Source organism: Gadus macrocephalus, chromosome 4 (genome assembly GCF_031168955.1).
Source record: "Gadus macrocephalus chromosome 4, ASM3116895v1".
NCBI lineage: Eukaryota > Metazoa > Chordata > Actinopteri > Gadiformes > Gadidae > Gadus > Gadus macrocephalus.
The window spans coordinates 32216275-32230998 of NC_082385.1; the positions used below are offsets into that span (position 1 = coordinate 32216275).

The following is a 14724-nucleotide window of genomic DNA, read 5'->3' on the forward strand; positions in this document are numbered from 1 at the left end:
ACACACACACACACACACCCCTTCTCCCCCTGCCCCTCCGATAGGCCCCCCCACCACCTCCCTTTGTTTTGCCCGTGATCAGCAGAAGATAAAAGCCCGTTCCTGACAATAGGGGCTCCTCTCCACACGTCTGCAGGGACACGTTGGCAGGGAGCGCCGGGCCGTCGTAATGTATTCCTGGAGCGGGCCCCCGGGTTACCAGGGCCCCCGCCAGGGGGAAGTGATTTGGCCATGTTTAGCCATTAGCGTGGAGCTAGCTGCAGCATGGAATCTCATTAGCTCGTTTTATTGATATTTTTTGGATATTTACTTACTGGAATCGGGTAGTGTTGGTTGGCGCTTTGCACTCACAGGGAATTCGGGCTGTTTTGAAGAGATTTTATAGATATGGGTTCAAGAGTGTGTGTGTGTGTGTGTGTGTGTGTGTGTGTGTGTGTGTGTGTGTGTGTGTGTGTGTGTGTGTGTGTGTGTGTGTGTGTGTGTGTGTGTGTGTGTCTGTGTTTCAAAACACTAGTTGTATCTTGAGGCAGCTTGCTAGCGAAATGTTTGAGTTTATGTTTGAGAAAAACAAAGAAAATAATGGAATAAAAACACTTCACAATTTGCTAAACAATAAAAACAAATGCACTATCCCTTCTCTGGCATCATATGAAATGTAAACTGTTGTGTTGTTCCTGCTGTTGCAGAACAGATTAATGGACCATAATATGCAAGGCCTTTCATGCTGAAGGATTTACCCCTGCAGTAAGAACAGACATAGCCAGAGACAGTTCTGTCATAGAAGAAAAGCTGATAACATCAGCACAATTAAGTATTCAAGATAAGACGATGCACTTCATAAATCCTGCAGGCTAATTATATGATGTATATATCTGTATATATAATTAGCTAGATACCATCATCCAATCATCTCACAATACCATGAGTGAGTACATTCTTAGCGTGTCTGTATCCCAGAGGGAATCGAACCAATAACGTTGGTAGCCTCAATGCCTTGCTCTGCCCACTGAGCAGGAAAGGGGAAAAAGTTCAACGTGCAAAACTATTTATTTCGCCTTTCAAAAACGTAAATGTGTAGACAGCAGAGGAGAAGAGACGAGAGGAGTGGGCGCTGTTTCAGAACTCTGCGTAGTTAATGACCAGAGCGCTCGCTAATGGATCCAGCAGGTCCAAAGGACACCGCCGTGTTCTGTCGCATGTTTTGCTCGGTGCAAGGGAGCAGGGGGAGATTTAAAACAGAGATGTTCCACACGCACACGTGAACGCACACGCAAGCGCAGAAGATCACGCACACACAAGACACCAAGACGCAGACACGCACAGACACACAGAAACAAACGTTGCGTGCAACACACAAACACTCACACAAAGACACACATGCCGGTTCACACGCAGACACACGCAGACGCACACAAAGACAAAACATACTCGTGCACACACACACGCGCACACACACACACACACACACACACACACACACACACACACACACACACACACACACACACACACACACACACACACACACACACACACACACACACACACACACACACACACACACACATCCATTTGGACCTGGTGAGACGGCTGACATCCCAGGGACAGGCTGGTGGTAAATCTGAGTTTTATGACTAACTCCCGTGAACCGCGTGACGTTCTCCGCTGGTCGGCTCCATCAGTACGGCCCGCCGGCGGTGGTCTGCAGAGAGAGAGAGAGAGAGAGAGAGAGAGGCACTGTTTGCTCTGGGAGGTGAAAGTGTGTTTCGGGCTTTAGTTCGTTCTTTCTACCTCCTGCCTTCTTCCCTCCCTCCTTTGTATTATGCTTCACTCACCCTCTTCCCTTCATCTTCCTTAGCTCTCTCTCTCTCCCTCCTTTCTTCTCTTTCTTCCCATTCCTCCTTCTGTCTTTCCCTCCTTCTTTCTGTTTATTTCTTCCATCTCCTCCCCTCCCTCCCTCCCTCCCGCCCTCCCTCCTTCTATTATGATTTCCTTATGGATTTTAACACATTACAGAGGCGCACAGACAGTAGAATTGAGACCCAGTCAATAGCGCAACAAAAGAAAACACATCACAACAGATTGAGAATAAAGAAACCGGCGTATACACAAAGAATAAAAGAAAACCATGCACTACAACACAAACCCCAAACACACACAGTGCTCTGATTCTATAACCGTCGAGGCGTCCTGACACTCGACTCTGCAGACATTTTGTTTGCCAATTAAACACCCTGCGGAGAAAAAGACAACAGTTTGCCGTCAACAAATAAAGAAGTGTTTACCTTTTGTTTTCGGACGCAGTCTTACAGAACTTTTTAACTCCTTTTTCCAAAATGGAGTCTAGACGGGTCTAGACTGCTCCAATCCTCTAGAGGTCGCACTGGGGCAGAGGGGAAAGACTCCCACTCTGCACGGCTGGAACCCAATCAGTTAATTAGCATTATCATGGAGCCGAGGCCTCATAGCCGGCTTTAAGGCACAACCTGTAACCCGCGTGTAGCTCTCTGGATACACTGACCGCGGCACCATGCTTCCCGGGGTAACACTCTTGTTTCGGTTGGTGATTTGCGTTGTGTTAGCTGCCGACACCGCTGCTAGGTTCGAAGGGCAGGATTACCTTGACAACAGGGACCACGGCAACCAAGTTGTTGGTAAACCAATCGATAACAGAAGGGAGGAACAGCTCAATGGCCAAGTTAGGCTAACGTACAAGGTGAGGGAGGAGTTGGATGGGCTCCATTTGCCGAAGGGTGTAGGAGAACTGGCTGTTAATTCGACGAACGTCGGAAGACTAACTCTGGTCCAGCCCAGTGCAGGAGTTGTACTAAGACCTCCGGTAGAACTCCATGAGAAGAGAAAACAACCCTGGATGGTTCAACAACAGACGGGCAGTGGCAGACATTTTGTCCAACAATCAGTGGAAAAGCATGAGCGAACCCCAGAACCTACACCATCAGGGAAGTGGGAATCTCAGTCCATGGCACCAGCAAATGTAGGCAAGGCAAGGCAACTTTACTTATACAGCACTTTTCTAAAGTGCCTCACATGGAACATTGTCATAAAAGAAAAAAAAAATATTGATAACTAAAAGAAAATAAAGGCAAAGCAAAGAAATGCATTGTAAGTACACAAATAAATGAAGTAATAAAATATACAAGAGAAAATAAAAGAAAAGTTAAAAATAAATGTACTGTAACTTTTTTTTGTTTTGTTTAACTCTCTAGTAGTTAGGCTTAACCCAAGTTAACTGAAGTTTAACTTTCAGGCGCCGGTCAAATTCCGTCCGAGAGACCCATGGTCGGCTCAAAGTGTGGTCGTGCACTGTGGTGAGAAGGAGGTCGCCATCGAGGTCAAACTGAACTTTCTGGGTAAATGCTCCGTCAGTTTTTTGGACTGATATTTAATTGGTTTCTATTAACTATAATTAAACAATGTTTTTCATAAGATATTCTATCAATATCCTCGTTATGTGTTTTGGCACGCGGGTAAATGGATATTAGGAATGCTAATTAAATCATAAATAATTTATCCTATGGTGGAATACAATTCACCAAGTAAAAGTTACTTTTTAACAAATCAAGGGGGCAGAATTTGCCCTCAATTTGTTCATGCTGTACCAAACGCTGTTATTGTTTCAACCGATGTGGTCGTCAGACGTGTCACCTGTCGTTCTCGGTTGCTAGGCAGCGGCCAGAGGGTCACGCCCTCCGACCTGAAGCTGGGCGGCTGCGCTGCGGTCGACGACGGGGCAAAGACCGTGTTGTTCCGCTCGGAGTTACCCGACTGCGGGAGCACTACGATGGTGTGTGTGTGTGTCATTTTACATTTAGCAGACGCTTTTAATCAAAGCCACTGACAATAATTTGTCAGAAGAAAGGGAAACAAACAATATATATCTCTGTCGGTACAGTAAGGGTGTTCTTAGAAACAAGTGCCAAGCAGTTACAATCGCTAGGTTAAGTGTGTGTGTGTGTGTGTGTGTGTGTGTGTGTGTGTGTGTGTGTGTGTGTGTGTGTGTGTGTGTGTGTGTGTGTGTGTGTGTGTGTGTGTGTGTGTGTGTGTGTGTGTGTGTGTGTGTGTGTGTGTGTGTGTGTGTGTGTGTGTGTGTGTGTGTGTGTGTGTGTCGTCCCATAGATGACGGAGGATTCCCTCGTCTACACCTTCACCTTGGTCTACGTGCCGACGGCCATCGGCACCACCTCAATCATAAAGACCAACGCCGCTCAGGTGAAGATTCAGTGCCATTATCCAAGGTAAGGAGATGGATGGTGTCTGTGTATGTGTGTGTGTGGGGGGGGGGGGGGGCAGATTCTTTCATTGTCATCCAATCACTGCGCTGAAGGCCAAATAGCTCACCCCCCTCCCTCACACTCACCCAATCCTACGTGCCCATAATTCTTGAAGGGTGAACGGGAGCAAAGTCGTTGACAATTGGATGTCTTTGAGATGAAGTACCGGGTGTAGGCCTGTAGAGCTGACCTCGTTTCAACCCCCCCCCCCCCCCCCTGCCATCTTCAACCCCTGCACCCCCTAATTTCTCCTCACTGCATTCTGGAGATGATGGTCGACTCCGCAGCACCTCGTCAGAAGTAACCTTGGACCGAAAATTGGCAGAAGTTAAATTGTGCCCAATTCCCTCGCTCTTGTGTAATGGCCGACCTACTTTTCTTTTGGGGAATGGCACGGGCCGAGGAAAGTCTAGTGGCTGAGGCTACTGTTCGACTCTCGGATGAAAGCTACTGTGTTGATTTTAGCTAGGATAATAAAGCTAACCGTTCTACCTGCTCTTAGGTAAATGGACTGCATTTATACAGCGCTTTTCTGACCTGTAGCAACTGGTAAGAAAAGCTGCAATATACGCTTTACAATGGGGTTCATTCACCCGTTCATGCACACACTCGCACACCGACGGCGGAGTCAACCACGCAGCTCGCCAGGAGCTGTCAGGGTGAGGCGTCTCGCTCAGGGACACCTGGGCACTCGGCTAGGAGGAGGGTATCGAACCAGCAACCTTCCGGTTACCAGCCAACCCGCTCCACGCCCTGAGCCACATGCAGCCCTACGATCCCCAGGCTAACCATGCTACCTGCTCCTAAGATACCTAGGCTAACCATGCTACCTGCTCCTAAGATACCTAAGCTAACCATGCCCACCTGCTCCCTCATTGACCCTAGCCTGAATTCGCCGTTCGCCGTTTCGTGCTGTGTTCCAGAAAGCAGTTGGTGAGCAGCGACGGCGTGAGGCCCTACTGGAAGCAACACGCCTCCATCATGCTGGCAGAGCAGACGCTGCGCTTCTCCCTGCGTCTGATGACCGGTGAGGACGTGGTGTCGGCCATGACGGCTCGAGCTGACGTTATGATGGATAGATTTTTGACGCTTTTGACGCTGCGACATACCGCAAGAAAAATAAATAAAAAATCTGCCACTGGTTAGGGTTAGTCAGTAGAATTGAGACCCAGTGACTGACTGACTCTTTGTTAATCAGTCGGACTGACTCTTTTTTTCGTCTGTCAGTCTGACTATTTTTTATTCAGTCATCCATCAGTCCCTTTAGTCCTTTTATTCAACAGTAGAAATAGTTGGCTGCCAATACATTGGTGATTCGCTCAGCAGATGTATCTTGGACCAGGCTTGCTCTGCCAGGGAGTCCATTTTGTGGATTCTGTTTAAAACCTGCACAGCAGCAATTTGTGTATTGTATTTTATTGTATTTTCCTTCCCTTTGGTCTGTGGAGAAAAGGGTTGGAATAAAAGTGCTTTTAATTCCTCGCCTCTTTCTCTGCAGACCAAAGGGAAAATAATAATAGAAAAGATAACAATAAATAATTGTCTAGGCATGGGTAGATGGGAGTTGTCATTCTTATGGCAATAATTAGATATATAATTATATAAAAAAAATAATATGTAATGGCTTTAGTGACAAGAAGTTGGAGCAGGAATCGGTATGTCTAAAGGCTTAGTTCTGGTTCAAAGTCGACGCAACGCAAGGGGGTTTACAGACGAATTACGTCCTTGTGGACCCTCCTTGCGTCCGCCGCAAGGGCCTAGCAAAAATGTTACCCTTTCGTCGAGGTAGCGCAGCACCAAGGGCTGTGATTGGTCCGCTCACTAAAACCCGACGCAGAACCGAAACAGGTTCACGACGGCGTCGAAGCGTGGTCATTGCATTGCATCGAGGCTTATTAGAGTGCAATCGATCAATGATCAATCATCAGGTTCTGCAGCGTGTGTTTCTGTGTTCAGAGGACTGGCGGCAGGAGAGGCCGTCCTCCAGCTTCCAGCTGGCCGAGGTGATCTACGTCGAGGCCTCGGTCCAGCGGGGCCTGCACGTCCCTCTGAGGCTCTACGTGGACCGCTGCGTGGCCACCCTGGAGCCCAGCGTCGACGCACAGCCCAGCTACGCCTTCATCACCAACCATGGGTGAGAGCTGCGCTTTCTGGGGCACGCCCCCCCGGCCCGGTGGTTCACTGGGTAGAGCGGGGGTTCGTCTTAGCTCAGGAGGTAGAGCAGTTGTCTTGTAACCGAAAGGTTGCTAGTTCGATCCCCAGCTCCTCCTAGCTGAGTGTCGATGTGTCCCTGAGCGAGACACTTAACCCTAACTACTCCTGACGAGCTGGCTGTCGCTTTGCAATGGTTGACTCTGCCGTCGGTGTGTCAATGTGTGTATTAACTGATGTAAGTCGCTTTGGATAAAAGCGTCTGTCAAATGCCCTAATTGTATTTGTAATTGTAGAGCGCAAACCGTTAATGGTGACATGTTATACCACCAGGTGTGGTATAACATGTGCGGTTTTGGAAATCTGCCTCTACTGACGTCACAAGTGGACGTGTCCACCTAGATGTGTGCTGGGTAGATCAGTCTACCAGTCTACCCAGCGGACCGTAGCGAATGTCACTCATCAATCCGTCGTACATCCAGGAGGGCACGCCCACTTGTGATGTCAACAGGGCGATTTTCAAAGCGGCTTGTAACGGCTAATCACACTCACACCTGGTGGTGTAATACAGTATTGTCACCTTTTAAGGCCCAGTCCGTGCCGCAGCGACCGCGGTTCGATTCCTGCCCGTGGTCCTTTCCTGCATGTCTTCCCCTCTCCCTCTCCCATACCTTCCTGTCTCTCTCAAGCTGCAATAGAAAGGATAAAACCTTCAAAGAAAATAAGAGATGCTGCTTTCTTTATGTGGATGTGTTTGTTTTTTGTTTTGGTTCACCTCCGTATCGCACATCAGCCCCACAGGGTCTGTTTCGGATTAACGATGGTGTGATTTGGATTCCCGATTTAGACTTTGAACTCTTATTAAACCGCGTTACCGCCGGCACACGTGAGGCGTGACGGATTCATTTTCACACACCTGGTGGTCAAATAATCGGGTAACCCTTTTTAATAAATGCAAAGCCTGATTTTTGTTGCCTTTTGTTCGTTCCAAGGTGTTTAACCGACGCTAAAGTGTCGGGAGGGCGATCGTTCTTCAAGGACCGAAGCCACGAGGACAAGCTCCAGTTCCAGATGCAGACCTCAAGGTTTCCCCAGGATCCCAGAGCCAAGGTAAATACTGCCACGAAACAGCTGCCACAATACGGCTGCCCTTTTGTTTATATATATATATATATATATATATATATATATATATATATAATTGTTTACTGGTTTCAGAAAGAATACGTTTAACAGAGAAAGAGAAATGATAATTAAAAACTAAATAAATTAAATCACAAAATAGTAGCATTTACATATACACATGAACATATATTATTATTTCATAATTGGTGTTTTTAATAAAAAAATAATTAAAAAAAGGCAAGGTCGCCATTTCTACAATGATTTATATCATCAAAGATGGTGTTTCAAGGGTTTCAGAATCTTCTTCCGAAAAGTTTAGTTGTTTTGGTTTGTTTGTCTGGAGGAGACCCAGGAAGTGGATCTTGTTGGTCTGGATGAGCATGACCAGCTGGTGCGCGCATTAATTAATCGGCTGGCTGATAAACAGCTTTTGGAATCTCTTCCGCGGCTCAAATTCGACTTTTAATATTTGGTTTCATGCTCGTCTGGTGAGCACTTCCAAAAGTAGACATCACTGCTTTTCCAGAGCACTTGGCTGCTGCCACCGCTGCGCTGATAAATCCTTGATCACAGAACAAGATGAAGTTCGCTTCGTGGGGGATGGAACCAGAACATGCCGGTTTTTGATTTATTTTTAAGGCACAGAACCTTAGAGGCATGATGGCTGGGGTGTTGTGACTGGCAGTTGAAACGGTCCGTGTTCGAACCCCCAACGTTCATCTGGAGGTCCCGTTGATGTATAGGACATTTGGATTAGATTCAGATTGTAAATAATAAAACCAACTGAATTTAAAGAGTTTCACTGATGTCGTTAATCAGAGGGGAGAGGTTGGTCATCTGGCTCAATGGACGCCGAGTGTGCAGACATTGGGATTGAAACCAGAGCCTTATGGTTGATCTCACGGGGGAGTATGCTAGCCAAGGTGTGAGAAGTCAAGTCTTGACGTAATGCGTTTCCTCACTCTGGCCTTTCTCTTTTTTGTCGGATAGATGTTCATCACATGTTCCCTGAAGGCCGTCATTCTCCCCATGGCAACCGATGCGGAACACAAAGCCTGCTCGTATCTGCCCGACGCCAAAAGGTAACGGTGACCCCATGCGCAGATCAGCACACAGCTGGTCGAAGGAAGCAAAATGCACGTATTGTTGACAAAATAGACATGTAGTAATTGTATTCAACTGTTCTTTCGGTTAGTAAATTACAAAGATGAAATGAAAATGTTTTTCGAGATGGGGTTTTGTCAATAACATGAGCAAACCGCCTGTCCCTTAGATACTAAAAAACAGACCAAAAAAAGTTGTATACCTCAAAGGGTATTTTAAGTAATGAGGTTCTGCGGACCACAACAACAAAGAATGCTGTCCCGGCCTATAAAAACAAACATCAGTTGCATAGCCTCCTCACGACATGCTAATAGCTTCGGCACGACACGCTCGTGGCTTCAGGTGGGTGTGAGCACTCTTTGTACTTCCTGTCCCCAGGTGGGTGGCCTCAGGTGGGGACAACCATGTGTGTAGCTGCTGCGAGGCCACCTGCAGCACCAAGAGGAGGAGTCGGCGAAGCAGCCCCTCTTCAGATGAAGGTATGAACCCACAAGAACGCAGGAACCCAACACCAAAATACAAGGCGTTATATTACTTGTATTACGGTATGATTGTAAGCTGTGGAAGATATGTGGGCCTCAAAGGTGGCTCAAATATCAATCGGCACCGAAAAGGTGGAAAGACGCACATGGAAAAGCACAGATGTCTCGTGTACCTCTAGGCCCTCCCCAGAGCAAAATGACCCCTGACCTCAACCTGCCCATCACTGACATGCTTCTCAGTTCATCGCCAGTCGCTTTGTCATAAAAGCTTTCACTAAATCAGTGGTTCTTCACTGGTGGGTCGCGAGCCATAAATGATTAGCCAGGGGGTTTTGAGTGGGTGGCCGAGCGTATGCCAAACCTTAATCTTTTACAACAAAGCCCATGAATGAACTAATGTTAGTGTTGTTTCATGTTTCGATGGCTCACTATTTCATCAAGTTCGGCCCAAATTGTTTCATCTTCTAGTTTGCTCCATTTATTTTTGACAGAACATGCCGGCATTGTTTCTTACTACAGTATTGGTGAATACATTTCCTGTTTTTGGGGTTGTGACTTGACGACTAATGATGCAGCAGACTCCTGAGGTTAGACCAGTTGAGGATCCGCCACATTAACTGGTCATGGACCACTACACTAACTGGTCCGCACTATGAGACCCTGTCATACACTTATACTATAGATTTTATTGTTGGTTTTGGAAAAGTATTGAAGATGGCTTTCAGAGGATAATAAGAAAAGGAAACTTCAAATTATTTTTACCCCAGAAGATTGGTTTTATCCTTTTACGGGTATTTTAAGTAAGGAGGTTTTGCTGACGACAACATCACTATAAAATGAATGTGATTTTGGCAACGCATTGAAGAGGGCTTTACAAAACGGACATTTGTAAATCGTCTTGACGTGTCGTTTCCATGACGAGTGTCGTCCCATTGTTCCTGCACCCTTTTAGAAATGCATCGGGACGATTCCCTTTCCGGCGGCTCGGCCTGTGTTAGTGATTCATCCGTTTGTTTTTAGACCTAAGATGGATCTGTTTTTTTGTTTTTTTTTCGATTATTCTAGAGCCTGCGTGGGCGTGGGCAGGGGAGTCTACCCTAGGCCCCATCCTGGTGCAGGGACCAGCCCCAGAGAGGCTGGTGGGACTGCCGGACCTTTCCGGAGAGTTCTCCTCTTCGTTGGTGCCTCAGGGTCTTGAGCCCACACTGGAAGGTGAGATTCAAGCGTGTGTGTGTGTGTGTGTGTGTGTGTGTGTGTGTGTGTCCTTTTTTTCACATTGTGCTCGGGCTTAATCGCGAAATTGCATCTTGACTGTATAGCCATTTAAAAGGCATTATATATGCACTCCCATTTGATTTTGGGAGCACTTTGTCTGCAGAGGAATCCTTTATTGCTCATTAAACAACCACATTTCTCTCACTTTTTGCGTTCCTGACGAAGTCCTATTAAATCACTGGTACAGAGGAACATCATGTTTTATAACTACTCCTTCGCGTTCACTCCTCAACTCACTTTCTTTATTACTTTTTCCACTCGCTTCCTCAACTCCTTCCCTCGACGCGGTTCCTAAACTCACTTTCTCGCCTCTTTGCCTCGGCTCTCTTCCAAGATTACTTTTGCCTACACGCTTCCTCGACTCCTTCCCTTGACCCCTTCCCTCGATCCGCTTCCTCGACTCCTTCCCTCGATCCGCTCCCTCGATCCGCTTCCTCAACTCCTTCCCTCGATCCGCTCCCTTGACTCCTTCCTTTATTCCTCCCCCCCCCGACTCGCATCCTCAATTCCTTTCCGTGCCCCTTCCCACCTCATCGTCCCCCTCCCTCGACTCGCTTCCTTTGACACCTTTCCTTGACTCCTTTCCTCCGCCACCAGAACCGGCCGTGTCAACCCTGGTGCTTTGCGGCTTGGCCTTGCTCCAGGTCGTCGTGGTGACGGCCGTCATCGTTTACAGAAGGACGCAGAAATCCAACTGACGCGGAAAGCCCACGGACACTCTTTGTACACTTTGTGATGAGACTATTAAATTGATTCAGTGGCGATTGTGCGTTTTGAATTCTGATTTCAATATACCTTTTTCCATTGATCCGTCAGGCCACACTAGTCTCTAGAAGTACATGAATGTTTATTGTAATACTTGGTTTGAGCTAATTGTAGCTAGCTAAATTTCGAGGCAGCCTTTTGTTTCTCCTGGTCTCATTGCTAGGCTCATCTTTCTTACTCTGTCTAGGCCATACCTTGGCCTGTATGATCACCAAACCTGCCGAAGTTTCGTTTTTTTATATCTAGTGGGCTGGTTTCAAACACACAATCAGAGAAAGTTAATGTCCGCCATTATCATCTTACCTGCTTATCAGATTTTATGTTTCCAAAATATACGCTTTCATTTATTTGTGCAAATCCACAAATGAGGCAATGAGAAAATCGTTCGTTTTTTAAAAGAAAAACTGAAACTGCTCCCTTCTGTTGCATACAAAATCGAATCTCCATTCCTGTTGAAATTCAAATATTTTAGCTTGGGCCTTTTTTTTTTTTTTCGGCTTCCAGCTCTAAACTCACTCCCCCCTCCTCCCTCCCGCAGCTTTCGCGCCGGTGGCTGCGTTGTTCGTGTAATGACACTCATCATGCGCTGTTGCATGCGTAGCCGGAAAGACGAATAGCCCTAATTAAAAAGCCCATAAAGGGAGATGGCTTTTATTACAGTAATATGTGAGCGAGCGCCGGCTTTAATGCGCTGTTTATTTCATTCCCTGCGCGCTCGGGACCAGCGCGTGACTGACTGCACAGCGCGCGCGCCGCCAGTGACCTGCGCAGCATACACCTCTACGAGGCGCCTCGGGAGACATAAACAGACGCGCGTGACGACGCACCGAGCGCAATGGTGACGCGCACGAACACACTCGTATACACACTGTTTATACTTGCAGGCATGGACAAACACCCAAACGACGCCGTAAAGTTACGCTGGGATTTCTGCCTGATGGTGTGGTGTTTTTTTTTTACTTGTTATTAATGGAGAAAACTGAGCAGGGATAAAAACTAAACAGAAGGGAACTGAGTTATCACCCTGCCTTCCTTGTCTGGGGTTGGAAAGACGGAATAAAGAGGAAAAAATTGTTTTCATAGATTTTTTTTTTTAGCTTACACACAAGTTTTAGCTGATGGTAGACTGTAGAACAGCATATAGCCTATGGCAGCAACATGGCGTTGGATGCTATATAATGGCTCTTTCTGTCCCAAGATTTCAACAATTCTATTTGAAAGGAGAGTTTAGCAGCTTATGTATGTTGACTAGTTTGACATGGCAGAATGAAGATTTAAAAACACGATTTACCCTGTCTGGTAGCCATAGTGCTACATGTGAGAAATGAAGCACAAAATCGATGAAGTGTTGAAAAAGGTTGTGAAATACATCTTACGAGGCACTCCTGTTGGTCAACGCACAGTCCTCTGGGACGCCATTTTAACTGTTATAACCCATTCTAATGGTGGAAAAAAACATTAGTAGGCCTACACAGTGTCGGCGACTGCCAGCAATGCCATATATTTATTCGGTGCTTGCGTCAGTGCGAACCGTTGCTATATTGCACACACGCCGTCAAGAAACCTTGATTTGCACAGTTTGTGCACATTGCAAGTTTATAAGCCTAGTGACAAAATGGACGTCGGGGGACGGCAGTTGGCGTCACGTATGTTACTGAACGTTTGTTTTTGGCTCCTGATGCGGGAGCTGTTTTTCTCCTCCTGCTTTCTACTCGAACCAGGGACAAGATGATACTGGTGTAGTATAGAGCAGTGGTTCTCAAACTATGGTACGCCTACCACCAGTGGATGCGTTAACAAGTGGTACGCAGAGGATTTAGAAAAAGATCTAAAATCATTCGATTATAAACAATACTATCAAAATACTAGTAACGAATGGAAATACATTTACAATAAGATCATGTTCTCACTTGCTGTATGCGTGTATGTGCATGTGTTTGTGTCTCTGTTGAAGTGCTACCACTTTGTACTGCTGAAACAGTTGCCAATAAATAATATTATTTTTAAGACTAAATGTGTCTCCTGCCTGAGATGTGCGCAGCTGAAAAGGGCAGCAAGTCTACGCTATGTTATATTTTATAACATCAGTCAAAATGGTGGTAGGCCTACTTGGGGGGGGGGGGGGGGGGGGAAGACATATCTTCTGTGGTGGTACGCAGTATAAAAAGTTTGAGAACCACTCGTGTAGAGAGAGAACAGACGGGCAGCCGTCTGTCACGCTTTTCTACTCGACCCAGGGACGAGATGATCCCGGTTTAGTGTGATTGCGGTGGGCGGGTGTGTTGGACCGGGGAATCCCCCTGTATGTACGTAGATGAGGTCGTTAATGTATCACCACGCAGACGACGGAAGGACGGATGAGGCTGTCCTCGGGGGGGAGGGGGAGGAGGGGGGGGGCCTTGGTTCTGGACGCAGAAGAAGGGAAGTTGTTGTGCGCCCGGGCTGGTTGGGAACCGACGGACTTAACACCGGTGCTGGCATTGTATCTAACAGGGTGGCGCTGTCACGCGACGTTGACGGTTACCATTGCTGATGATGACAGTGGCAAGTTTCCATGGGCAGTGGCGGATTTTCCAAAATCGTCTTTTATTATTTTTTCGAGACGGAATGTAGTGACTGACCCCAAAGGGGTGCGAAGAGACAGACAGCCACACACACACACACACACACACACACACACACACACACGTACCCAAGTACCCAGCAGACATCACACACACACAAACTAACCATCGAGCCTAATGGTGTGTTTCCTGTATCAGTGAGATTCTTCATGTCAGGCATCCATGACGGTATTACGGGTGTAGTCAGATAGCGGACCGGGGAACATGGTTCCACACCATCGGTATTCTGCCGACATCCACCCCCACTATTAGACATCGGGCGCGGATGACACCAGCCACAGTGTCAACCCGCAGACAAACCGACATTTGACAGTTTCCGAGGAAATCTTTACCCTCTAACGACTTTTTTTTTGGAGAAAAACACTGTTCTCTCCAGTTTTTTTTTTCTCGTGCGAGTTAACTTGAAGCCATTAAATCTGTCACTTATTTACAAATTTCTCATTATAAACACATGTTTCGCGAAAACATGAGTTGTCTCCTTGACACGCTAAGTGGGAGGCAGAGAACGCTGCCATTTACCCACAGGATGTTTTTTCGCTAACCTTTTATTTTGCTAACTGGCATCCAACAGCGACGCACAATAAACCATTAAAGGAAGCCCGTTTAAAATTCTCTTGTGTTCTCTCTCAAGCTGTTCACTAAGCACACAGTTTATAAATTGCTCTAAAAGTCCTTGACCTTTCCTGTGAGTGCTGGCTTACGTTGACCCAAACCAAAGCTAACCTTTTGTTAGCTAATGTTGCCATTTAAATGTACTTGACATGAAGGATTAACAACGCAACCGATAGAATTAGCTTACCTGGCAGGAGAAACTGAAAATATCGGACGAGGATTCAACACTCATGCTATTAATACAATTTACAACACGCGTTGTCCGGCAACAGATAAGAAAGATAGATAGATAAA

At 46.6% G+C, this 14724-nt stretch overlaps 1 protein-coding gene across 1 annotated transcript; it reads left to right on the plus strand.

Annotated features, from left to right (window-relative positions):
* Positions 1–2444: 2444 nt before the first annotated feature.
* On the plus strand, positions 2445–11193 carry LOC132455369 (zona pellucida sperm-binding protein 3-like). Its single transcript, XM_060049208.1, has 11 exons — positions 2445–2995; positions 3269–3371; positions 3687–3805; positions 4138–4256; positions 5216–5319; positions 6249–6426; positions 7436–7553; positions 8559–8650; positions 9051–9151; positions 10220–10366; positions 11027–11193. Exons 1-11 carry the CDS (start codon positions 2531–2533, stop codon positions 11125–11127), a joined length of 1647 nt encoding a protein of 548 aa, XP_059905191.1. The 5' UTR covers positions 2445–2530; the 3' UTR covers positions 11128–11193.
* The last annotated feature ends 3531 nt before the right edge of the window (positions 11194–14724 follow it).

Coding starts and splice junctions, on each gene's coding strand:
- LOC132455369 (XM_060049208.1), top strand. CDS start 2,531: ATGCTTCCCGGGGTAACACTCTTGTTTCGGTTGGTGATTTGCGTTGTG. Junction 3,372..3,686: donor GGTCAAACTGAACTTTCTGG/GTAAATGCTCCG, acceptor CTCGGTTGCTAG/GCAGCGGCCAGAGGGTCACG. Junction 6,427..7,435: donor GCCTTCATCACCAACCATGG/GTGAGAGCTGCG, acceptor GTTCGTTCCAAG/GTGTTTAACCGACGCTAAAG.